The following is a 27,263-nucleotide window of genomic DNA, read 5'->3' as shown; positions in this document are numbered from 1 at the left end:
ACTCCCAGATGAGGGAACAAGGGTGTGCATGGGTCTCCATACACTTACCATGGTGGTGCAAAATGCACCCCATATGTTAAGCAATAGCCACTCCCTTCTACCCATGGACAGTGCACAACAGCAAGGCACTGCCCACTGAGGCGGGTAAAAGTTGCAAAGACATCAACAATATTCTTAAATAATTAGGATACATACACACAATAAGAAAAAGGAATGTCAATAAGTTGTGCAAAGATAAATTTACGACTTCAGGTTTTTTGTACTGTAATTATAGAAATAAACACTGAAAATTTATTAAAAGATACTACAAATTAGAATTACATTCTTCATTTTAATTTTTTTTAAGCCTGAAGAGCTGTGATGACCCACAGTAATGGGCATAAATGGTGCACACAGCTGTACTGTTTGGTAATTATTGCTATATCCTCAGTAGTAGATCCTGACAATATCAGGTTCAACATTAGAATTGTGTTCAACGACGATATTATTGCATAGAAGTAAACACTCATTGGAGACTGCTCCATTGCATAGTTTGTTATATTATGCTTAACAAAGGAGACTGGCTTGCAGAAAGTTTCTCAAACATACATTATAGCTACAAGCCACTGCTAACCAAATCTAGTACAGTACATACACAAGCCATGCAAAATATATATATTTTTCTAGGTATATACCTGTATATATAATTTAAGTTACTATGAATTAACTTATTACTAGTTATACAGATTAATATTTACTATGACTACATACAAATTGCCAGTGTGTTTAGCAGTGTGTTTATACTGTTTGTATGAGTCTTAATTATTTGTTCTACATAACTGTCACAACCATAATTCTTGTTATACAGAACCTGAAAATCAAAAATTAAAAATTCTTACTGAATATTGCTGCCTTACACCCTCATTATGAGTTATAGCTCGAGGCCCAAAAATTTATAAAATCCAAGTTATTCAATGGCCTCAGATGTGCGTAGCCTAGAAGGATCAAGGAGTGTACCATTACTTACGAGTGTGCTGCTGCTTTCTGAACTGGCAAAATGATATTTTGCCTACAATACCAGTAGTTTTATTACTAATACAGTATCTATAAATTTGTAAGATTAATACAACCAGTGGAGAAACATTCTCTGTATGACCGATAAGATATGGGCAAAGTTGGTATTGTATGATAGTAATGATGAAGAGGCACATAACTCTACATTCATCTCATTTTACATAAACTACTGACAAACTGTTGGTGGCCATCACAAAAAACTTTCTGAATTTTGTACTTGAAGAGTGAACATTTACACCCTGAGATCATTATTCTACATTTATGGAAATGTCTGTTGAAAATGCAAACCAATGGAAAGATAAAGTATTTAGTATAATTATCAGACATTCATCGAACAAACTGGTTATGAGGAACAAGGTTGAACTGCAACCTCCACTCACGATTTGTCTCGACACATTTGGTGCACATCGTGCACTATACGCACCAAGGCATCTTTTAAACAGACTGTATGTGCACATATCCAGTGACTTGAACTGACTAGTGCCTAACACACACAACTAGTGCCTAACACACACAACTATTGCCTCATACTGATCACCAGTCTCTCTCAAGTGCTTCGTACTGACAACCATTCTCTCACAAGTGCCTCATACTGACGACCAGTGTCTCAATGACAGTGCCTCATACTGACAAGAAGTCCCATAATAACAATGCCTCATACTGACAAGAAGTCCCATAATAACAATGCCTCATACTGACAAGAAGTCCCATAATATCAATGCCTCATACTGACAACCAGTGCTCAACACAGACAATGTTGTGGAAAAATATCCACTACAGCTGTGGGATGATTGATAATTTTCCAATCACTTTACAATTCAAATATCTTAGTAGAAACAATTGTGTGTTTACAAATAAACAAATATGATTACATATGTATTAACTTGTATATGGGTAATGTGTTCTTAAAATTTAGTGTTACACACAATACGTCAATGAGATTACCGTGAATTACAGAGTAGAAATGTATCAAGGGTGGTACCATGTCACCCTTGTGCAATGCTCCAAGGCCAAATGGGCTGCTAACTTCACCTTCAATAATTGTTCAAAAGTATCTATTAAAGTAAACCTCATTAGTTCTTTATGAAGTAGTTGGTCATAATAACTGCAACTTTGAATTTATAAATAATCAAGCATTGGTGTTCCTATTTAATATTAAATAATGTGGACTCTCTTGAGAGAGGCAGAATGGTGGTGTCCAGTTCGTAAGGAGGCAGATGGTCAGTCTACTATTACAGTGTTATCACCTTAACAATAACTAACCCTGTTAGTTAGCCCTGCCTTAACAGGCAGGGCTAACCCTGCCTGGTTTGCAGGGTTAGCCCTGAGGCCCTTGACCATTCCTGCTATGACAGTTGTCCTAATTCTGGTACGATTCTTCTTGCCCAGAGTTGTACTTTCCCCAAAGCAGCTATATCCTTCTCAAGACGAGGTCTCCATGCCTTGATACAATAATCCAAGTGGGGGCACACCAGAGAGTTACACAGTTGAATCACTATCTTCTTTTCCTTAGAGTTAAAAGGTATGCTTGATTATTCCTAGGGTTTGGCTAGCTTTTTTTTTTTTACTGCTGCTTCCACTTGATGTGGAACTTTCACTGAATGGTGGATTTTTACTCCAAGGTACTTTTCTTCATCAATCTGCTGCAAGGTAATGTTATTAATTTGGTAGTTGCGACATGCGATTGTTATGTCCCACATGCAAGGTCTTGTATTTTTCTATATTAAATAGCATTTGCCAGTCTTCTGACCATTTGTGGAGTTCATGTAGATCTTTAAGGCCTCAATGTAATTTTCACTTCCCACTGTGATAAATCTTAGTGTCATTTGGGAAGTAAATTGATGAGAATATTACAAACCACATATCATTGATGTACTATACATAGCAAAAAGGGTTGGCCCCAAAATGAACCCTTGTGGTAACCCACTCATGACATTTCTCCAGTCAGTTTCATTTCCATTTAGCACCACCCTCTGTTTTCTTTGTTTTATCCATTCTAGAATTCCACTATTTATTCCATGTCCCAGTTATTTCCTTGCAAGTCTCATGTGGTACCTTATCAAAGGCTTTAGCAAAATCCATGTATATTACATCTATTTAAGTAGATGCATCGATTTTAAAAGATTGTTCACCGTGAGATGGTGAACGATTTTCTCCCTTAGGATTCTATCGGTGAGCTTGCATGTGTGATAGCAGAAAACTACTGTCTGATCAGCTTGACAAGCTCTGTCTTTTTTAAAATAAGGGCGACATTTGCACATTTACCAATTTAGGGGGAACTATCCCTTGGTCCAGAGATTTTTTGAAAAATACTTTCAGCAGTAGGCATAGTTCATCTGCCAGTTCCTTTATGATTTTGGATTGAATTCCATCCACACCTGGGGGCTTAGTCTTAGTTTGTTTATGCTCTTCCTGATCATGTCGCATGTTGTGGGTATATACCTTAATTTGTTCTCTTCACCTCCTTCAAACATTTGTGTTGGTGATGAGATGTCCGATTTTTATGGTGTAAAACACTGATGTAAAGTATTCATTTGGAGCATTTGCTGCCCTTTATAACTTGGTTAGTCTCATCTTTTAAGGGGTCCTACCGAGTCCTTTATTTTGGTTTTACTTGTTATGTAGGCACAGAACGACTTTGGATCTTTATATTTTGGCCAAGTTTTCTTTCATAGTTTTTGGCTGATCTGATTTCCTGGTTCGCCGAATTTAATGTCCTATATTAAATTCAGATTATATATTATAATACTGTATATTAGACTAGTCCAGTACTGGAAACAAGGCTAATTCAGCGCTTTAATTCTACAGGCTGTAATATAACAATTTACATATTTTATAACAAATAACAAAGCATGCAAAATATTATTTAGTACTGTACTGTATATACAGTAACAGACAACCAACAATTTGTTATCCCAGCTAGGTACATGCAAGAAATAGTGGCGTTTATCAGCTTCATTTCATGAATTGCCTATTGAATTATGTTACCAGTACAGATGATCTATTTATAATCATCAATATATTTCCCTAATACCTAAAACATGTCTACAGTGCTGTTGCAAGGCACGACACCAGCCATAACCTTCAGGATTTTCCCCGACTATTGGGAACCTTCAAAGTGTTGGCAGACTGAACTCACCTAGGTAACTACAGCAATCCTATTTACATACATACATACATATATATATATATATATACATACATATATATATATATATATATATACATACATATATATATATGCATACATACACACTATATTATACAGTCATACCTAATAGCCAGAGTTGCCTAACGAGCCGAGTTTTTGGTGAAATATTAAATTTTTCCAAATTTGTTTATGAAATTAAAATGTTTTTATTGTATTATATATATGATTGCAATTTTATGTTATCTGAGTCAAAACTAACAAATTTTATCAAACCTAACTTATCCAAACCAAACAAATACTGTATTTTAGTTTATATGTCATGTTCCTAATAGATTATTATTCTTAGAAAAGAACCAATATGAAAAGAAATATTTGAAAATAACAAATATCATTCTGCCTGTTAGTCTCACCGCACCTTGCATACTAGGCCAAGAAGTACGGTTGTGGCTATTAGGTACGGCATACACTTTTTATTTATTTATATTTATTATTTCGAGATATAAATGATTGCTCAAGAGTTCTGACTTATTCTTGACATTAAGTGCTATTAATTATTAGCAATATTTGCCAGTCTTTAGTAAATTTTCAGGCTAGGGAAATATTGTATCTAGGCAATGGAATGTCCTGCCTAGGGAATATCTAGGCAATGGAATGTCCTGCCTAGGGAATATCTAGGCAATGGAATGTCCTGCCTAGGGAATATCTAGGCAATGGAATGTCCTGCCTAGGGAATATCTAAGCTACGTTATGTCCTGGCTATGGATTATACAGGACAGGGAATATCCTGGCTAAGAAATATCCAGGCTAGGGAATCTCCTGGCTTGGGAATAATATGGTTAGGAAATATCCAAGCTAAGGAATGTCTTGGCTAGGGAATATTTGGACCAGGGGAATATAAAGGCTAGGTAATATCCAGTCTGAAATGTCAAGGAAATATAGATTAGGGAATGTCATGAAAAGTGAACATACTGGCTAATGAATATTTTGTCAAGTGAATGTACCGAGGTTGTTATGGTGGCCTCGACACAGATGTTAGAGTGAATGCCTTCCTTCTCTGAAAATATTGTCACACACCACATTATCTAGCCAGGATAAGCTAAAGAAATGAGCACCTCTCAATAATAAAAGTTATAGTTTACAATAAAGAATTTCACAGTCTTTACTGTTACCAAGATTTATAAGGTAGTTAATAAAGGCAAACTTTCTCTACTGAACTACAATAGCCCACGAACTACGAGCACCGTGTTCAACACATTAGCTGCACATTTATCCATGCTGTACCATAACTCCCAAGAGATGGGATTTGCTACTCAAGCAAAAAATCCCCCATTTTTTTTTTTTTGCACTTCTAATAAGAAAACGATCTTTCTAAAGCTACAATAATAGTTTAACCTTTTGTTTAGGAGAAATATATAATTAGTATTATATAACAGAAAAATCCAGCATTAAATGTAATGAAATGCCACTTTCTGGTAGGCAGCTCCTTAAAGCTATTTCCAGGGAAGTGCTCCACCTAAAGGGTCAGAGTCACAAGAGTTGTGTTTGACCTTCCGGGGACCAGAGACAGGTCAAGGTCCTTGACCGAGGCATAGAAAGCCTGACAATTTACCGCCCCACTGGGAAAGCATCCTTTAAGTCTGCAAAGCTCAACAGATAACTGGAGGGTTCACAGAAAATGAAGCCTTGAAGCTGCCAACTTAAAAAAAGCTCTTGAATGAAAATTCAATAAATGAGAATCAGTTGATGGGAATTAATTGGCAATTAAGATCATGGCTAAAATTATGCCGATTAATTGCCAACTTCGCCACGGGGACTGGTGGTACCCGTGGCGAAGTTGGGGAGGTGCCCATACCTTAAGTGATGGTGTGGGCACGCAACCCGTCCTCAGACCAAGTCCATTCCATCCTGTGGTCGACCCCGAAGACGCATTCATCAATTTTAACATGCTGTTCATTTAAAATAGGAATTTTCTGAAATATAAATTAATATTGCTACATATTAGCCTACTGTGCATATTTAGGCAATGGTTAGTTTAAGTGTTTAGCTTCTGTTGGCGATTATTTGTAGTACGTGGATGAAGCATTTACAGCATTGTTATTTGAACAAAAGTCGCCAGTGAAGCACTTGTTCCAGAAGTGTTCGGACGTCATCAGTTGCGAGTCGTGTGTATAACGTTTTTCACTCAAACAGGGGGTTTGGCGGATGCATGGAATGGACTTTGGGTCATTATTTAAAGGACGGGTTGGGGCATGAGGTTCTGCACTGTTAACTGTGGTCGCACTCTATACCGAGGCCTCATATCCTTGAGACGTGCGCACCACTTTTTCCAAGGTGGCATCTGTTTACTGGAGGTCTGAGGAAGCAAATGTGAGCCCTGTGTGTGCGCGCAGAACTTCTTACACAGTACTCTAATTCCTCCTATATGACTCGTGCAGAGGAAGGGCTAAACACCATACGAGCCAACACTGGGACCTCCAAACAATCGCAATGTCACGAATGCCAAAGCCAAGCAAACTTTGCTCGCAAAGCACCACCAGCTTCCTGACAAATCAGTTAATACAGTGACCCAGTGATGGAAAACATCCCAGGACTGGGTCGTAGGCGTCACTGACCCAGCAGGCAGCATGGCAGAAGCAGAAAGAATGATCATCGCCCTGTACCAAGAACGATGAGCATCCCTCGTGCTCACAATGTGAGAGCACCGGCTCAGTGGCCCAATCCATAATGAACCATCCCTGAGACACGCCAGAAAATTACCAGATCCTGAAGGCAGACAAACAGGACACCCAGATTATGGGACCGCTCCCCAAACAAAAATATATAAATACAGACAACACTCCTAGGCTACGAATGGGGGACCGCTGCATTCACATGAACAAGCCCGCATTACTCGCACAGCCAACAATGTCCCTAGCCCAAACAGAAGAATAAAAAAACTTATGAACAGCCCAAGGCAAGGCTCTCCACCTCCCAGGTGGCCTGGTCTCACAGGGGTCAAACTCCCAACACACCAGAGAAGCCACACCTGTCTGTGCAAGGGCAGCACTAGCGAGCACCCAAGGATAAAAACTTGAAGGTGCCACTTAAGGTGCAAAAGAAGCCATCCCCACACAAGCCGGAAAGGAAACACGCATGTGAGCTACCACTAAAATAAAATGAAAAACATACAAACAAATGGTTTACACTAGGCGAATGAAGTCTAAGGCCGGCCAGTACTTAGCGTGAAGCAGAGGTTCCAGCCCATCATCCACCACTTATGGACTGGAACACTACAGGAACAGCCCGTGCTGCTTAACAAAAAAGTTTCAAGCAGCACGGGATATGGTGAGCCCATCGTACTCACCTGGCACAGGTGTGCTACAGGTTGTATTACCCACCATCATATCGTTGAAAGAACTGACCAGCAACACTGGGTATTGGCTGGGGCTGGGCCACCTGGTGGCATCAATCGGTACTAACAAGTTTTAGCTAGCGTTGAGTGAATATAAAATTTCATTTGAATTTTTATGGCGTTTTCTTGGCGGGTTCAAGGCTTCGCTTTCTGAGAATCCTTCAGTTATCTGTAAAATTTTGCTGACTTTTCTGGATGATTTCGTGGTGGGATGGCGAACTGTCACTTACTGCCTGCGCCTCAGTGAGGGACGCCAGGTTTTGGCTCTAGTCACTGGTTGGTCTAACAACAACTGCAATAATTTTATCCTAGAGGTGAAGGCGTCTCGGCCCCAGAGCTTCAGGGAGTCACCGAGGGGCTCCACCACAACTGACCCAACTCAATATCAGCATAAAAGGATTCCCCAAAACAAAATATTATTGAAGGAAAAAGTACCCATAAACATAACTGAATTTAGTGTATTTTTAGTGAAAAATTAATCTAAACATTAAAATGTTATTTTTAAAACAATATGTGCTGTAGGTGTATGATAATGTACAAATTATGTAGGTTATCTACAAAACCTCGTAGATCGAAGTACTGAACAATGTACTGCATATCCTTACAAGAAAAAATATGTAGATGCACAACACATTTGAACATGTTAGTGAAAAGAAACTTTGCTTCTATCAAATTAAACAAGAACCCGGAGGTTCCTGTCTCAAGGACAGGAATCTAAGGTGCACAAACGTCACAAGATAATGCTACTATAGCTGTATACAAGCGTGGGAAGGCTAGTGGGATGTTCTCTTGGCAAGCCTCACCCACACGCCATCCTGAGCCTTGAGGAGTCCGCTGCGCTGCTCGATGATGATGGGCACCTGGGTCTTCTTACTGGGTATAAAAGCAAACTCCTGCAGTAGGTACACTACTGCCACCTTGGCTTCCATCAGAGCAAACCTCATTCCTATGGAGAAACAAATTTTTGAAAGTCAAGATGTATTAAATAGATTACTTTTACAATATATGTAATGCAGTGCCATTAATATAATAACTGGTTACTCTAACTAATTTAGTCAACAAAGCTAGTTAAATAAACCCAGCATTAATGGTAATGAAACAATGAAATATCTCTTTCTGGAGGAGCTCCAGTGGATCCCTGAGAGAGGAGCCACCGGGGACCGCTGTATTCCATACGAACAAGCCCTCATGACTCCCATAGTCATGCGGGATCCAATCTTGCTAAGATTGCTCTATACTATAAGGTCACGCAAGTGATATGGACTACTAGGGACCATAGCGAGAGCCTGGCCCCCTTAAAAGCAGCACAGGGACCAGATGACACTCCACAATCACACTGGAAAAAGCCTCCAGAAAGTCAGAGCAGCTTTACATTCAACTGTAGAGGTCACAGAAAAAGAAGGCTCGAAACTGGCAAACAACTCCCAAATAATTCACCCAAACGTGCTTGAAACTCATTAGTACCAATTACTGCCACCAAGTGACATGGCCTCAACCCTCAGTCGACTCCCCACCTCAGTTCTGGTCCTGATGATAAGCTCACAAACTGATGAACCTGAAGGGAAAGGGGAGAACTGGAGAGCCACCAGAGAGGCATTTCCTTACATTCATCGCTGCAGGGAGTCCCCCGGTGACGTCAAAAAGGACTTTCAGTGTCAGTAATTAACAGATGGAATGCACTAGGCAGTGATGTGGTGGAGGCAGACTCCATACACAGTTTAAAATGTAGATATGATAGAGCCCAGTAGGCTCAGGAACTTGTGCACCAGTTGATTGACAGTTGAGAGGCGGGACCAAAGAGCCAGAGCTCAACCCCCGCAAGCACAACTAGACGAGTACATGAAACCAGTAGGCATGTGCAAAATAGTGCCACTGAAATGGTGAGGTACGATAGGTATACAGAAACAACAAAATCAGAGGCCCGAGACTTTTCAACACTCGCTACACATAAGGGGCATAACGGGCCGGCCCCTCACAGTGTTCAAGAGAACTATATAAACACCTCCAAAGGATACCTGATCAATCAGGCTGTGATTCATACGTCAGGCTGTGAGCAGCCGCGTCCAACAGCCTGGTTGACCAGTCCAGCAACGAGGAGGCTTGTTGATTCACAGAACCTTTACAAGGTAGGGGTGAGTGCTCACCCCTGGTGCTGCCTGGGGAGGGTGGTGGAGCTCACCCCTTGGGGGGTGGGTGCTGACCCTGGGGGGTGGGGGGTGCTGACCCTGGGGGGTGGGTGGAGGTGCTGACCCTGGGGCCCCCCCCCGAGTGCTGACCCAGGGGACTAAATTTAAACTATTTAATCGCCGAGAAGATATGGTGTTTAGATATCAGTAAATACTTGCCACGGCCAAGAGCCACAATCTGTCCTCTTAAAAATAACGTCACTTCTGACCGTTTACCCGTATGGCCGAAAGTGGACGTAATTTGAAAATGACAAAAATGAAAAGATTTTTTTTCAACAACAGTTAGTTAAGGGTCCTCTGATAGGTTAGGTGGGCAAGAAATTCTCAAAGTTTCAAAAGTTATGAAAAACGTTAATTGAAAGTTTCCTTTCCTAACCTTTCCGAATAAGCCGGAGGACTCAAACAGAAAACGGGACAGTACGTCACTTTCGTGAGCCGATTTCATTTCAAATTACGTCCACTTTTGGCCAAAGCTCGCATACGGGCCAAAAGCGACGTTATTTTTAAGAGGACGGGTTGGGCAAGTAGAGGAGCGGCTGCTGTGCCGCCTCCTACAATGATGCAGGGACTTGTGAGTCTGCTACTGGTCTATAATATCACAAGTAACAAACCTATGCAGTTGCGTGGACCACTTCCAAAGGGCAGATACACAAGCTGTGAACGGCTGGCTTTATTTTCCGGTGAGAAGCGCTCGGGGTCAAACCTTTCAGGATCTGGATAGTTGTCTGGGTCTCTGTGTATGCTGGAACAAAAAAGTGTTGATTGTGAGTTATGAGGCCTCAGAGGGGTTGTGTTCTGTCACACATTGCTTCACTATAGTTCATTGTATCATTACAGTCATCTCACCTCACATACAATTTCATGACAATCATAAAATACAGTTTGTTGGTTGTTGAATGAAATTAAAACTGTAGTTTCTCAAGTGCTTTACGAGTAAGATGACCAAGTCTACATGATCCACCAGGACTCTGATCACCTGCCACGAAGACAAAACAACAGACTTGTAAAAGGAAAATGTCAAATTCAGGGAACCCACAGGTCCCCAAACATGCCACTGAAGGGGCCCCAGAAGAAACCCCAGAACAACCAGAGCGCGCCCAACCCAAGGGGGCCCAAAGGCACAATCTCTACCTTGGCTCCACCCCCCCCCCCCACAGTTACAGAGGCCCACCATGAGGAAGACGGTAGAGTCTAGGAGCAGAGGCAAAAACAACCTGGCTTTGTGGCGGGGGAAGAGAGCTCAACACAGCCACTGCTCTGACAAAATACAATGGCCTCAAACAGTCAGAAGATAAAGTAGAATCTCAGTTGGGGTCAACACTGCCGGAAGCGAGACGCTGGTGACAAACCCTGCAGAGGTCAACAAGTGTTGAGTCAGTGACAACAGGCGTAAGAGTAAGGAGGCAGGGTGGTCGACACCTTGGATGACCTGGTCAGCCAACTGGTGGTGATCAGGTGCATCACACAACAGCCATTGACCCCAGGGGAAATGGTCACTTGCTTTATTTACCCAGGTGTGCCCAATTACCTTCAAGCTGTCGTATAGTTTGTTGTGCACATATATATATTCTGGAGGGGTTTCTCAAGTTTGGTTTTGACCTATGATTCCCTGTCTCCTATCCTGCAGGAGGAGGAGCCAGATTGTGGTCATGGCTGGTGGTAGGTGATGGATGGGTCACAGAGGTCTCGTGTGTTAGACTAAGGCTTGGTGGAGCCACAATTAAGCTCCAGGAGCCACTAAAGTTTCTACCAGAAAAAACAAAATAATAACGAGAACTTATTAAATATCACACATTCTATAATAAAAACAGTACTGTTAAAGCTGACTTTTCTTTATTGTTTCACCAAGTTACTGATAATTTCTATATTTTTTTTTAAATAAACAGCCCAAGTGTAGTGAAGAATTAGCCACAAGAATGTGGCGGGAACAGTGGACACCAAATCTCAACATTAGAGAAGTAAGAATTATGACGATTCTCATTCACAACAATAATATATTTTACTACATTTTCACTTTCTATTGTTCAAGTTTATTGTTTATATAAATATATATATATATATATTAGTTTACCTATAAATAGGTATGGTGACCTTCTGCCCCTTATACAAGGTGAGGTTGGTGCCAGGGAGAGTATAGTCCTTGGTGACGGTGCGGTCCACCCGGGGGGCGGGAGGGTACAGCCGCAGTGTCTCTGCCACAAAAATTACAAAGTTTGCATTAAGACATCAATACTGCCAAATATTATCATAAAAATAATGTTTAAATTTAATACTGTTTACCTATGTCCCTAACCTCATTATAAATTACTGTAATGTTTATTTCTCTCAGTAAGAGGTGGATCCTCCTCCTGACCAGCCTTCTGTACTTACCTAGTTGTGCTTGCGGGGGTTGAGCTCTGGCTCTTTGGTCCCGCCTCTCAACTGTCAATCAACTGGTGTACAGATTCCTGAGCCTACTTGGTTCTATCATATCTACATTTGAAACTGTATAGAGTCGGTCTCCACCACATCACTGCCTAATGCATTCCATTTGTCAACTATGACACTGAAAAAATTCTTTCTAACGTCTATGGCTCATTTGGGTACTAAGTTTCCACCTGTGTCCCCTTGTGTTAAATAGTCTGTCTTTATCTACCCTATCAATTCCTCTGAGAATCTTGACACTATCATCATCCTTCTGTGTGTGCTGCACTATGGCATTGGCAACGAGCAACCGTCAAGTTTACACGAGATGAGAACAGGTGCGCGGGATATCCACTGCCCACACCAAATCCATAGTGGATTTCCAGGGTCTGAAGGATAATCCAAACAGAGCACCCAGGGATTGGGGGACCCCTCACTCACCCAAGATGAGGGCCAACCAAAGCAGGAAGGACCTCTAAGGGAGCAAAATCACAAATACACCTGCCATTGTAATTATCGAGTGTAAGGGCAGCGATAGAGACCAATCACAGAAGGTAACCTCAGCATATGCAGCTCTCAGCACTCTAAAGGTTAGGTCAACACTACACAGTGTACAAAACAATGCACAAACAGCAAAGTCCACGGAAGCACTTAAATGTAAAGCACTCAGGCCAGCCACACCTTAAATGATGACCGTGAGCCCTAGTGCAAACATCTGGTCGCATCAGCAGAGGAACTAAGGGCTTGAACCAGTGGACAGCCTGAGCCCCGACCCCTCCCTCACTAAACGAGTGGGAGGTGTGGGGGGGGGGGGCAAATGAGTGCACACTGGTTTCCAGAAATTTCTGATCATTTGTTTACATTGTTGGGAAAGTTCGTTCAACGGGTTGTGATACTTCGGTCTCTTTGAACCCAACAATGGTCTGTATTCAGCCCACCCTCTTAAACAAAGGCCAAAGTCCATTCCAAGCACCCACCAAACACCCTGTTTATGAATGAAAAAACGGTTTACACACGAATCACAACTGATGACGTCCGAACACTTCCAGAACAAGTGCTTCACTGACGACTTTTGTTCCCCAGCATATCCTCCAAACAAAGATCCAAAAGTGATTCCATGCACCCGCCAAACCCCCTGTTTATGAATGAAAAACGGTTTACACACGACTCACAACTCATTTCATTCGAACACTTCCGGAACAATTGCTTCACTGACGAATTTTGTTCGAACCACAACGCTGTAAAGGCTTCACCAACGTACTACAAATACAAATAATCGCCAACAGAACCTAAACACCTAACCTAACCTATGCCTATATATGTACAATATGCTAATATATTATAATATTAATTTATATTTGAGAAAATTCCTATTTTGAATGAACAGCATGTTAAAATTAATGAGTGCGTCTTTGGGTTCGACTGCTGGATGGAATGAACATAAACTGACAATGGGTTTCCGCATTGCTTTGGTGTCTTATTGGGCGCCTTCCTTGTTTAGATGGCAGTGTCACCTGCTTCTTGTGCCTCTGTGAGGAGGTCAGGTTCTGGCTCTGGTCCTTGGTTGGCCAAACTGGACTCTACAGCTGATGTGCTCCACTAGTTAGGGGCCATCATGGAGGTGGCTGCAGGGAGCCACAAGGCAGCTCCCCTAAGAAAACCACCCATTGAATATTATCCCCCAAACTCTTATCTTACACAAACTTTGCACAATCAAAAAATAAATTAACAAGATAAAATAATGCTTACCAGCAAACACCATATCCAAGTACGTCATTTCTGTAATACACTCGTATGTGATTTTTCCGTCATGCTTCTCCAGAACACGATCAATCTCCTGCATGCACTTTTGTTGAATGTGAGGGTGAAGTGCGAGGCAGTAGGAGAGGAAGCTGAGGGTGGTGGCAGTCGTGTCATAGCCAGCAATGTAGAAGAGAACACACTGTGCTGTGATGACCAGATCTGTCAACACTGCAAGACAAAAGTGCGGAGGTGTTGCATCAGATATGACCCAAGGAATATTTAGGCCTAGGAATATTTAAGTTAGTGTTTTAGCTTCATTTTTTCGGACTCTATAAAGTGAATCGTACCAAATTCTACTATCTAATTGCTTATTACGTCAATCTTTGTACTATGGTGCACATAGTAATAAAAGCTACTATCTAATAAGGAGGATGGGTTGCGTTTGACTTGTAAGAATGTAAGAACAGTAAGGTTATGTATTCTTAGAAACCCAATGGACTTTCTTGTATATTGCTTGCTTAGTTTGCCTTCCTAATTGCTTGCCTAATATTCTTGCTGCTCATTCCTATTCTTGACTTCCAAACAGACTTCTTGGCTTCTTTTTCTTTTACAAAGTGTGCACATGTTTCTCTCATTGCCTCTTTATACTACAACAATCTCTGAGTCACTTCCTGTGTTTGGAGTGTCCATGTGGTGACCCCGAAGTTGACCTGACCCAACCCCACATTGTGTCCGTGTGGTGACCCCGAGGCTGACCTTACTTAACCCCACATTGTGTCCATGTGGTGACCCCGAGGCTGACCTTACTTAACCCCACATTGTGTCCATGTGGTGACCCCGAGGTTGACCTGACCCAACCCCACATTGTGTCCATGTGGTGACCCCGAGGTTGACCTTCTCCAACCCCACATTGTGTCCATGTGGTGACCCCGAGGTTGACCTTCTCCAACCCCACATTGTGTCCATGTGGTGACCCCGAGGCTGACCTTACCACACCACATTGTGTCCATGTGGTGACCCCGAGGTTGACCTGACCCAACCCCACATTGTGTCCATGTGGTGACCCCGAGGCTGACCTTACCACACCACATTGTGTCCATGTGGTGACCCCGAGGTTGACCTGACCCAACCCCACATTGTGTCCATGTGGTGACCCCGAGGCTGACCTTACCACACCACATTGTGTCCATGTGGTGACCCCGAGGCTGACCTTACCACACCACATTGTGTCCATGTGGTGACCCCGAGGCTGACCTTACCTAACCCCACATTGTGTCCCTGTGGTGACCCCGAGGTTGACCTGACCCAACCCCACATTGTGTCCATGTGGTGACCCCGAGGCTGACCTTACCACACCACATTGTGTCCATGTGGTGACCCCGAGGCTGACCTTCTCCAACCCCACATTGTGTCCATGTGGTGACCCCGAGGTTGACCTGACCCAACCCCACATTGTGTCCATATGGTGACCCCGAGGTTGACCTTACCCAACCCCACATTGTGTCCATGTGGTGACCCCGAGGCTGACCTTACCCAACCCTACACTGTGCCCGGCCTGTAGGGATTGTCCAAGTTCCTCGCCACATGTATCTATATTCCTGTTCATTCTTCAAATTCAACCCCCCCCCCCCTTGTAATTTCCATATCCTATTATCTTCCTCAAGTTGTTTGATAAGCAATTTCAGTTCCTTAACATTGGCTGTCAAGGTACCTGTCCTCTTAAAAATAGCGTCGCTTTTGGCCGTTTGCCCGCATGGCCGAAAGTGGACGTAATTTGAAAATAAAAAAAAAATGAAAATAAATTTGGGATTTATTTTTTCAACAACAGTAAGTTAAGGGTCCTCTGATAGGTTAGGTGGGCTGGAAATTCTCATAAAGTTTCAAAAGTTATGAAAAACGTTAATTGAAAGTTTCCTCTCCTAACTTTACCAAGTAAGCCGGACGACTCAAACAGAAAACGGAACAGTACGTCACTTTTGTGAGTCGATTTCATTTCAAATTACGTCCAAATTTGGCCGTAGCGCGCGTACCAGCCAAAAGTGACGTTATTTTTAAGAGGACGGGTTGTTTCTCTTGCTATTGATAAATGTTTTTTTCAAATATAAGAAGTTTTCTATCATAAATATATAACAGTAAACATCATAAATCTATTTATTATGCATGTGCGTGTATTTACTATTTGTACCTGGAGAATCGAGCTGTTAGCTCCTGGACTTCGCCTTTAAAGGCGAAGCAGCCCGTAACAGCTGTCTAATTCCCAGGGTCCTATTTACTGCTAGGTGAACAGGAGTACCAGGTGAAAACTCTGCCCATTTGTTTCTGCCTTGGCCGGATACCGAACCCTTGGCACTACCAAGTTAGTGGGGTTCGAATCCTCCTGCAGGCTCCTATTGATTTTCTCATTATTATTATTATTATATATGTTAATACATGTGTAAACAAATACATATGTAAATAAATATGTATATAAATAAATATGTATATAAATAAATAAAATATGTGGTTAGCGATGTTGTTAGTGGGAGTTTGGTTGAAGATAAGTTATCTTATACAGTATGGAGAGAGAGAGAAACCTTGGTTAGTGATCTTCTTAGAGGTCAGATCTGCTGCGCTGTGCGTTCCTTTGTTGTTATTAGTGTGTTCCTGCAGGCGGGCGTCCAGCAGCAGCTGCAGGAAGTCGCTTCTCCTCAGCTGGTTCTCCAGGCGGTACTTCATGGTGTCCGACACCACCTGCAACAACACTCCCTACTTAATACTTCATTAATACATACAAACATACATAAAATGCATGCATACAATTTAGGATAATGAGCAGAGAAGTATATCATAGATACAAAAAAGTATCTATGACCACTACTCTCACCCCACACACACCCTAGACCACTACTCTCACCCCACACACACCCTGGACCACTACTCTCACCCCACACACTCCCTGGACCACTACTCTCACCCCACACACACCCTGGACCACTACTCTCACCCCACACACACCCTGGACCACTACTCTCACCCCACACACACCCTAGACCACTACTCTCACCCCACACACTCCCTGGACCACTACTCTCACCCCACACACACCCTGGACCACTACTCTCACCCCACACACACCCTGGACCACTACTCTCACCCCACACACACCCTAGACCACTACTTTCACCCCACACACTCCCTGGACCACTACTCTCACCCCACACACACCCTGGACCACTACTCTCACCCCACACACACCCTAGGCCACTACTCTCACCCCACACACTCCCTGGACCACTACTCTCACCCCACACACTCCCTGGACCACTACTTTCACCCCACACACTCCCTGGACCACTACTCTCACCCCACACACACCCTGGACCACTACTCTCACCCCACACACACCCTAGACCACTACTCTCACCCCACACACTCCCTGGACCACTACTTTCACCCCACGCACTCCCTGGACCACTACTCTCACCCCACACACACCCTGGACCACTACTCTCACCCCACACACACCCTAGACCACTACTCTCACCCCACACACTCCCTGGACCACTACTCTCACCCCACACACACCCTGGACCACTACTCTCACCCCACACACACCCTAGACCACTACTCTCACCCCACACACTCCCTGGACCACTACTTTCACCCCACACACTCCCTGGACCACTACTCTCACCCCACACACACCCTGGACCACTACTCTCACCCCACACACACCCTAGACCACTACTCTCACCCCACACACTCCCTGGACCACTACTCTCACCCCACACACACCCTAGACCACTACTCTCACCCCACACACACCCTAGACCACTACTCTCACCCCACACACACCCTGGACCACTACTCTCACCCCACACACTCCCTAGACCACTACTCTCACCCCACACACTCCCTGGACCACTACTCTCACCCCACACACTCCCTGGACCACTACTCTCACCCCACACACACCCTAGACCACTACTCTCACCCCACACACACCCTGGACCACTACTCTCACCCCACACACACCCTAGACCACTACTCTCACCCCACACACACCCTGGACCACTACTCTCACCCCACACACACCCTAGACCACTACTTTCACCCCACACACTCCCTGGACCACTACTCTCCCCCCCACACACACCCTAGACCACTACTCTCACCCCACACACTCCCTGGACCACTACTCTCACCCCACACACTCCCTAGACCACTACTATCACCCCACACACACCCTGGACCACTACTCTCACCCCACACACACCCTGGACCACTACTCTCACCCCACACACACCCTAGACCACTACTTTCACCCCACACACTCCCTGGACCACTACTCTCCCCCCCACACACACCCTAGACCACTACTCTCACCCCACACACTCCCTGGACCACTACTCTCACCCCACACACTCCCTGGACCACTACTCTCACCCCACACACACCCTGGACCACTACTCTCACCCCACACACACCCTAGACCACTACTTTCACCCCACACACTCCCTGGACCACTACTCTCCCCCCCACACACACCCTAGACCACTACTATCACCCCACACACACCCTGGACCACTACTCTCACCCCACACACTCCCTGGACCACTACTCTCACCCCACACACTCCCTGGACCACTACTCTCACCCCACACACACCCTGGACCACTACTCTCCCCCCCACACACACCCTAGACCACTACTCTCACCCCACACACTCCCTGGACCACTACTCTCACCCCACACACACCCTGGACCACTACGATTCATTTGACTTGTTAAAGAATGATAAACTTTCAGATCGTGAGTATTTGTTGACACTTCAACTAACTTGCCTTTGTAAAGAAGTGAATGGGTGTTCTGTCAATAACATTAAGGCAGAGATGTCTGGCAATCTGTGGCCACAGGAACTGGAAGAAGATAATGGGTCGCTTCCACCTGGGCGGAGGCGTGAAGAAGCGAGCCGCCGCTGCTGAGAACTCGTTCTGTGGGTCAACAGTATCAACATTGTTATCTACAAGTGTATGGATACTTATCTTGGCTACTGGACAGTGTACAAGTAGGCTCCCAGCTTCTACTTTACCAACTTTACCACTACAGACAGCTACTTTACCAGCCCTATACATACCACCACCACCCCAGCACCATCCCTATACATACCTGCACCACCACCACCCCAGCACCAGCCCTATACATACCTGCACCACCATCACCCCAGCACCATCCCTATACATACCTGCACCACCACCACCCCAGCACCATCCCTATACATACCTGCACCACCACCACCCCAGCACCAGCCCTATACATACCTGCACCACCACCACCACCCCAGCCCTATACATACCTGCACCACCACCACCCCAGCACCATCCCTATACATACCTGCACCACCACCACCCCAGCCCTATACATACCTGCACCACCACCACCCCAGCACCATCCCTATACATACCTGCACCACCACCACCCCAGCACCAGCCCTATACATACCTGCACCACCACCACCCCAGCTCAGCCCTATACATACCTGCACCACCACCACCCCAGCACCAGCCCTATACATACCTGCACCACCACCACCACCACCCCAGCACCATCCCTATACATACCTGCACCACCACCACCCCAGCACCAGCCCTATACATACCTGCACCACCACCACCCCAGCTCAGCCCTATACATACCTGCACCACCACCACCCCAGCACCAGCCCTATACATACCTGCACCACCACCACCACCACCCCAGCTCAGCCCTATACATACCTGCACCACCACCACCCCAGCTCAGCCCTATACATACCTGCACCACCACCACCCCAGCTCAGCCCTATACATACCTGCACCACCACCACCCCAGCTCAGCCCTATACATACCTGCACCACCACCACCCCAGCACCAGCCCTATACATACCTGCACCACCACCACCACCCCAGCTCAGCCCTATACATACCTGCACCACCACCACCCCAGCTCAGCTCTATACATACCTGCACCACCACCACCCCAGCTCAGCCCTATACATACCTGCACCACCACCACCCCAGCTCAGCCCTATACATACCTGCACCACCACCACCACCCCAGCACCAGCCCTATACATACCTGCACCACCACCACCCCAGCACCAGCCCTATACATACCTGCACCACCACCACCACCCCAGCTCAGCCCTATACATACCTGCACCACCACCACCACCACCCCAGCACCAGCCCTATACATACCTGCACCACCACCACCCCAGCTCAGCCCTATACATACCTGCACCACCACCACCCCAGCACCAGCCCTATACATACCTGCACCACCACCACCACCACCCCAGCTCAGCCCTATACATACCTGCACCACCACCACCCCAGCTCAGCCCTATACATACCTGCACCACCACCACCCCAGCTCAGCCCTATACATACCTGCACCACCACCACCCCAGCTCAGCCCTATACATACCTGCACCACCACCACCCCAGCACCAGCCCTATACATACCTGCACCACCACCACCACCCCAGCTCAGCCCTATACATACCTGCACCACCACCACCCCAGCTCAGCTCTATACATACCTGCACCACCACCACCCCAGCTCAGCCCTATACATACCTGCACCACCACCACCCCAGCTCAGCCCTATACATACCTGCACCACCACCACCCCAGCACCAGCCCTATACATACCTGCACCACCACCACCCCAGCACCAGCCCTATACATACCTGCACCACCACCACCACCCCAGCTCAGCCCTATACATACCTGCACCACCACCACCCCAGCTCAGCCCTATACATACCTGCACCACCACCACCCCAGCTCAGCCCTATACATACCTGCACCACCACCACCCCAGCACCAGCCCTATACATACCTGCAACACCACCACCCCAGCACCAGCCCTATACATACCTGCACCACCACCACCCCAGCTCAGCCCTATACATACCTGCACCACCACCACCCCAGCTCAGCCCTATACATACCTGCACCACCACCACCCCAGCTCAGCCCTATACTTACCTGCACCACCACCACCCCAGCACCAGCCCTATACATACCTGCACCACCACCACCACCCCAGCTCAGCCCTATACATACCTGCACCACCACCACCACCACCCCAGCACCAGCCCTATACATACCTGCACCACCACCACCCCAGCTCAGCCCTATACATACCTGCACCACCACCACCCCAGCACCAGCCCTATACATACCTGCACCACCACCACCACCACCCCAGCACCAGCCCTATACATACCTGCACCACCACCACCCCAGCTCAGCCCTATACATACCTGTGTATTATTCAGAGAGTCACTGTTTACACCGAAGGCAATACTAGCGATGGCGTCCATGGTAAACATGCCATATACTTCCTTCATCTCAAACTCCATTGATCTGTAAACACACATTTTAGTGCTGTAAAAGTTATTATGGTACAGAAGTGCGTGTTACATGTGTGCACATTGATGAGTGTGTGGCAGGGTGCTGTGTGGACGTTGAGTGCAGGCTGTGTGAGTGGAGGCCAACTTGGAGGTGTTGTGGAGGTTGAGTGCAGGCTGTGTGAGTGGAGGCCAACATGGTGCTGTGTGGACGTTGAGTGCAGGCTGTGTGAGTGGAGGCCAACATGGAGGTGTTGTGGAGGTTGAGTGCAGGCTGTGTGAGTGGAGGCGAACATGGAGGTGGTGTGGAGGTTGAGTGCAGGCTGTGTGAGTGGAGGCCAACATGGTGGAGGTGTTGTGGAGGTTGAGTGCAGGCTGTGTGAGTGGAGGCCAACATGGAGGTGTTGTGGAGGTTGAGTGCAGGCTGTGTGAGTGGAGGCCAACATGGAGGTGGTGTGGAGATTGAGTGCAGGCTGTGTGAGTGGAGGCCAACATGGAGGTGTTGTGTAGGTTGAGTGCAGGCTGTGTGAGTGGAGGCCAACATGGTGGAGGTGTTGTGGAGGTTGAGTGCAGGCTGTGTGAGTGGAGGCCAACATGGTGGAGGTGTTGTGGAGGTTGAGTGCAGGCTGTGTGAGTGGAGGCCAACATGGTGGAGGTGTTGTGGAGGTTGAGTGCAGGCTGTGTGAGTGGAGGCCAACATGGTGGAGGTGTTGTGGAGGTTGAGTGCAGGCTGTGTGAGTGGAGGCCAACATGGTGGAGGTGTTGTGGAGGTTGAGTGCAGGCTGTGTGAGTGGAGGCCAACATGGTGGAGGTGTTGTGGAGGTTGAGTGCAGGCTGTGTGAGTGGAGGCCAACATGGTGGAGGTGTTGTGGAGGTTGAGTGCAGGCTGTGTGAGTGGAGGCCAACATGGTGGAGGTGTTGTGGAGGTTGAGTGCAGGCTGTGTGAGTGGAGGCCAACATGGTGCTGTGTGGAGGTTGAGTGCAGGCTGTGTGAGTGGAGGCCAACATGGTGGAGGTGTTGTGGAGGTTGAGTGCAGGCTGTGTGAGTGGAGGCCAACATGGTGGAGGTGTTGTGGAGGTTGAGTGCAGGCTGTGTGAGTGGAGGCCAACATGGTGGAGGTGTTGTGGAGGTTGAGTGCAGGCTGTGTGAGTGGAGGCCAACATGGTGGAGGTGTTGTGGAGGTTGAGTGCAGGCTGTGTGAGTGGTGGAGGCCAACATGGTGGAGGTGTTGTGGAGGTTGAGTGCAGGCTGTGTGAGTGGAGGCCAACATGGTGGAGGTGTTGTGGAGGTTGAGTGCAGGCTGTGTGAGTGGAGGCCAACATGGTGCTGTGTGGAGGTTGAGTGCAGGCTGTGTGAGTGGAGGCCAACATGGTGCTGTGTGGAGGTTGAGTGCAGGCTGTGTGAGTGGAGGCCAACATGGTGGAGGTTGAGTGCAGAACACAATGTCCTCTACTATAAATTTAATTCATCACAAGTTCCCTCCATGCACCAAGTCTCCCTAATAAAGTTGAGCAACATGACGTAGAACACACACACACACACACACACACACACATGGGGAGGGGGCCTCGTAGCCTGGTGGATAGCGCGCAGGACTCGTAATTCTGTGGCGCGGGTTCGATTCCCGCACGAGGCAGAAACAAATGGGCAAAGTTTCTTTCACCCTAAGTGTCCCTGTTACCTAGCAGTAAATAGGTACCTGGGAGTTAGTCAGCTGTCACGGGCTGCTTCCTGGTGTGTGTGTGTGTGTGTGTGTGTGTGTGTGTGTGTGTGTGTGTGTGTGTGTGTGTGTGTGTGTGTGTGTGTGTGTGTGTGTGGTGTGGTGTGGGAAAAAAAAAAGTAGTTAGTAAACAGTTGATTGACAGTTGAGAGGCGGGCCGAAAGAGCAAAGCTCAACCCCCGCAAAAACACAACTAGTAAACACACACCCACACGCACACGCACACACACACACACACACAATAGGTACCTGGGAGTTAGTCAGCTGTCACGGGCTGCTTCCTGGGGTGTGTGTGTGTGTGTGGTGTGGGAAAAAAAAAGTAGTTAGTAAACAGTTGATTGACAGTTGAGAGGCGGGCCGAAAGAGCAAAGCTCAACCCCCGTAAAAACACAACTAGTAAACACAACTAGTAAACACACACACACACACACCACACACACACACACACACAAACACACACACACTGACCTCTTCTCAAACTCCTTATCAAAGTATATAACCAGGTTCTTGGCACAATCCTTAACCAGCTGCAGAGTGTGTTTGATCTTGCCGGAACTAAAGGTTGGCGTCATGACGGCCCGCACGGCCTTCCACACACCACCCTTCAGTCCCAGCAACATGTGGTCCATCACAGGCTCGTTGAACGTCACAAAACTGAAAGATAAACTCTGCTGTATGTGGAGTACATGTTAATGATCTAGTACATACACTCGGCACATGAGCCCAAGTGTACAGACATTACACACACTTACATCATATGGGAAGGACCCTCATCGGGGTTAATAAGCTGACAAGTCTAAATAATGTAAAGCTTAACTATACTAAGTTATATAATAAATATTGTCCATATTAGTGGCTTCAAAGAACATGCAAATACTGCACTGTACTTACTAAGTAACCACTAATATGACCTTCTTTACTTTTATAAATAAAATGTTATGTCATAATAATATTACTGTAACAATGGGCAGAGTTTCTTTCACCCTATGCCCCTGTTACCTAGCAGTAAAATAGGTACCTGGGTGTTAGTCAGCTGTCACGGGCTGCTTCCTGGGGGTGAAGGCCTGGTCGAGGACCGGGCCGCGGGGACACTAAAAGCCCCGAAATCATCTCAAGATAACCTCAAGATAACCTGTATTGCAAAGAAATCACAGTGACGAGATTTATAAATGAAAATCATTTTGAGGAGCAGAAGCAGCAGGAGAACAATTTCTTGAGGTGATGCAGGACAACTTTCCCATGCAGCATGTGACAGTCCACACGAGGCAACACCATTCTTGACCTTGTGCTAACATCAGAACACGGCATCATCCATCACATTCACATGGGGAGGAAAACCCACCCCACTCGTGTTATAACAATATTCTAAGATAGATTACAATGATACAAATCCTGGTTGATCAGTCCAGCAACCAGGAGGCCTGGTCGACGACCGGGCCGCGGGGACGCTAAGCCCCGGGAGCACCTCAAGGTAACCTCAAGGTAAGGTATCCACGTAAAGGTCCAGGATGATGACTTTCTAGATTACCGTCAAGGAGACTATCAAGGAATGAGAGAGGACCTGCACCACACGTCCTGGAGGGAGATGATAGTGACCACGGCATAGCAGCCTCATGAGGAAAAAATTTCAAAAGGTCATTACTGAACTCGTTCAAAAATATGTACCAAAAAGGAGAAAGAAAACAAAGGAAACTAGATGGATGACTCAAGTAGTAAAAATAGCGTTGGTAACTAAGACGAACCTCTGGAGAATGTTTACATCCACCATCAACATAATAATAATAATAATAATAATAATAATAATAATAATAATAATAATAATAATAATAATAATTTACTTGCAACAAGGTATAATCATCGATTATGAAATATATAAACGGGCATTAAAGTCAGCCATCCAGGGAATTGAATCAGCTAAAAGAAATTACGAAAGAAAGTTTGGCCAAAACATAGAAAAATATCCACAATTGTTCCATGCCTATATAAGAAATAAAACCCAAACAAAGGACTCGGTGGGACCCCTGAAAACTGAGACTAACCAAGTTATAATGGACGATAAAGGGGCAGCAAACACTAAATTAATATATTACATCAGTATTCACACTAGAAAGAATAGATGACACCACATCACCCACACCAATGTGTGAAGGGGGTGAGGAGAACGAATTAAGGAGTATACCCATAACGCGTGAGACAATCAGGAGGAGCAAGGGCACATAGGAGGGAGGAGGAGCACCGCTGGGATCAAAACAAGAGACCGTGGGCCGCCTCACACCAGCCCAGGTCTCACACGGCCGCCCAGGACACCCCTAAGACATGTTAGCAAAACACCACTTAGCTGACGAGAGGAGACCGGAGGCAGAGTGAGCTGAGAGGGCGACCAGACACACGAACATCAGCTTAAGAACTGGTAGTGAAGCAGCCGGCTGACGCAGTCTTCCTCCTCCCTCAGGGGGACTAGCTAGTGCTAGTGATTCACGAATATTCGATCGTTTCTTTACTTTGGTTTGGGAGTTCATTTGGGTGTTGTGCAGGCAACTCTCACCAGGAAGGTGTACGTGAGGTCCCCCCATCCTTCACCACGACAAGGAAACACTATGGAGGGGGTGGCAGACATGAATAAATTTATAAAATTGTTCATAGTGCCAATGCTCCCTGCGACTCTCTGGTTGGGCTAGCTCTGGCTGGTGGTCCCCGGTAGGCCAATAACAAACTCCGCAACTGACGGCACCTTGTGGTCTGGCACTACATTAGTATAGTAGCTTTAAGGAGCCACCGGGGCTCACTCAGAAATTGACGTTTCATTACATTCATCTCTGGATAGTTAAAGTTCAAAATGAACACCCCCCCCCCACACGGATTTGTTATGCATCTTGGTGGCCTTATTCTTGCAAAGTTCATTTGTTAATCAGCCTTATTATCTGGTTACAATTGTCAAATACGGCCCCTACAGCTTTCTATAGCTTAGGGCCTCACCATGTGTAGATCCGGCCCTGAATATAAGAGAAAGTGAATTACTGCTAAGTTGTAGCGCTAGTCCAAGAAGGAAACTATGGACTAGGGTAAAGTATTGTGGTCAAATACGAGAGAAATACATACCTCCGGTCGGTGAAGTGATCGAAGTCCTTGACCATCACATGCTTGAGCAGCTCTGGGTCTCCTATCATGAGACATGGCTGAGTAAATTCGTAGTAGCCACAGAATCTCTTGCCTCCGTGTTCCTTGTACAACAACTGATCGTACTCTGCCATTGAGTGCGTGGGTCTAAGCCTGGCATACATGTTACCAATCACCCATGTTGGCTTGGGGCCTCCGACCCCTCGCACCTCCCAGAAAGTGTACGTCTTCTGCAGATAAAGTGCCGCCAGGGAGATCACCGCCAGGAGGCCCACAACCAGGGGAAAAGTGCACACAGAAGACACTAGTTGAGCAATCATCTTGGTTAACAAGTGATGAACAAAACTCTTCACATTAATATAACAGATTCTCAAGATTTGAACTATATCTCTTCTTAAGGTACGTGAGGATTTATCAGGCGATCCATATAAATGTAATGCTGTATTTTTGATGTGTGCTAACTTCAACAGCAGTCACGTGGACCCATGCTGATATTCGACGAGATTTATTGTAATTAAATTCAGTACCAGTCATAAAATGAAGGCATATGTAACAATGAGATTAATACTGACAAGTGCTGTAGTATCTATCTTGTGTGTCATCCAAGTCTCACACTATTAACAACAAGAGACAACACTCAGTGCGAACATTATGTACAATAGACAAGGATGAATGTACAAGAGTGCTGCTGTCCATAGGCAGGCAGCATACAGTGTCAGCACTCAGCATATGTTGTAGGCAGGCAGCATACGGTGTAGGCAGGCACCATAGTGTCAGCACTTAGCATACTGTGTAGGCAGGCAGCATACGGTGTAGGCAGGCACCATAGTGTCAGCACTTAGCATACTGTGTAGGCAGGCAGCATACTGTGTAGGCAGGCACCATACAGTGTCAGCACTCAGCATACTGTGTAGGCAGGCACAGGCTCTGAAGGTACGTCAGAGCTGGCAGTCAATAACAAAGTCCAAACGACGTAGCATTTAAGGAAGTCTCTCGTGGAAGGCTGAATGAGGAAGTCTCTCCAGTGTGTGAAGACTGATCTTGAGTGTGTCCGTTGAGTGGAGACTGTGATCTTGAGTGTGTGTGGTGAGTGTCAAGGCTGCGGCACCAACACACTCT

General features: G+C 45.9%; 2 protein-coding genes across 3 annotated transcripts in view; one reads left to right on the top strand and one right to left on the bottom strand.

Moving 5' to 3' along the window:
- Positions 1-279: 279 nt before the first annotated feature.
- LOC123775140 (probable cytochrome P450 6a13) lies at positions 280-26,464 on the bottom strand. Of its 2 annotated transcripts, none has more exons than XM_045770053.2 (9): positions 26,127-26,464; positions 23,496-23,681; positions 21,220-21,322; positions 18,751-18,900; positions 16,501-16,657; positions 13,934-14,155; positions 11,853-11,973; positions 10,393-10,523; positions 280-8,541 (listed from the first exon to the last, which is right to left on the bottom strand). In XM_045770053.2, the coding sequence occupies exons 1-9, from the start codon at positions 26,462-26,464 to the stop codon at positions 8,369-8,371; spliced, it is 1,581 nt and encodes a 526-aa protein (XP_045626009.1). In that variant the 3' UTR covers positions 280-8,368. The 2 variants fall into 2 exon arrangements, 1 of the variants encoding a protein (XP_045626009.1); XR_011225999.1 differs by lacking the exon at positions 280-8,541 and adding an exon at positions 10,628-10,757 and having other exon boundaries at positions 10,394-10,523.
- LOC123775142 (eEF1A lysine and N-terminal methyltransferase) overlaps positions 26,408-27,263 on the top strand; it is a 54,467-nt gene continuing 53,611 nt past the window's right edge. The window contains exon 1 of the mRNA XM_069319181.1: positions 26,408-26,543. The gene's annotated coding sequence lies outside the window, so the exon portion shown is untranslated. The remainder of the gene's footprint in view (positions 26,544-27,263) is intronic.

Source organism: Procambarus clarkii, chromosome 92 (assembly GCF_040958095.1).
Source record: "Procambarus clarkii isolate CNS0578487 chromosome 92, FALCON_Pclarkii_2.0, whole genome shotgun sequence".
Taxonomy (NCBI): Eukaryota; Metazoa; Arthropoda; class Malacostraca; order Decapoda; family Cambaridae; genus Procambarus; species Procambarus clarkii.
This window is presented reverse-complemented; position numbering and strand designations above follow the sequence as displayed.

Excerpts from the sequence above, each read along its gene's own strand:
- LOC123775140 (XM_045770053.2), bottom strand. The coding sequence starts at position 26,464 with ATGATTGCTCAACTAGTGTCTTCTGTGTGCACTTTTCCCCTGGTTGTG. Across the intron at positions 23,682-26,126 it reads GATCACTTCACCGACCGGAG|TTTTGTGACGTTCAACGAGC; the intron begins GTATGTATTTCT and ends TTTATCTTTCAG. Across the intron at positions 16,658-18,750 it reads CCATTCACTTCTTTACAAAG|GTGGTGTCGGACACCATGAA; the intron begins GCAAGTTAGTTG and ends GTGTTGTTGCAG.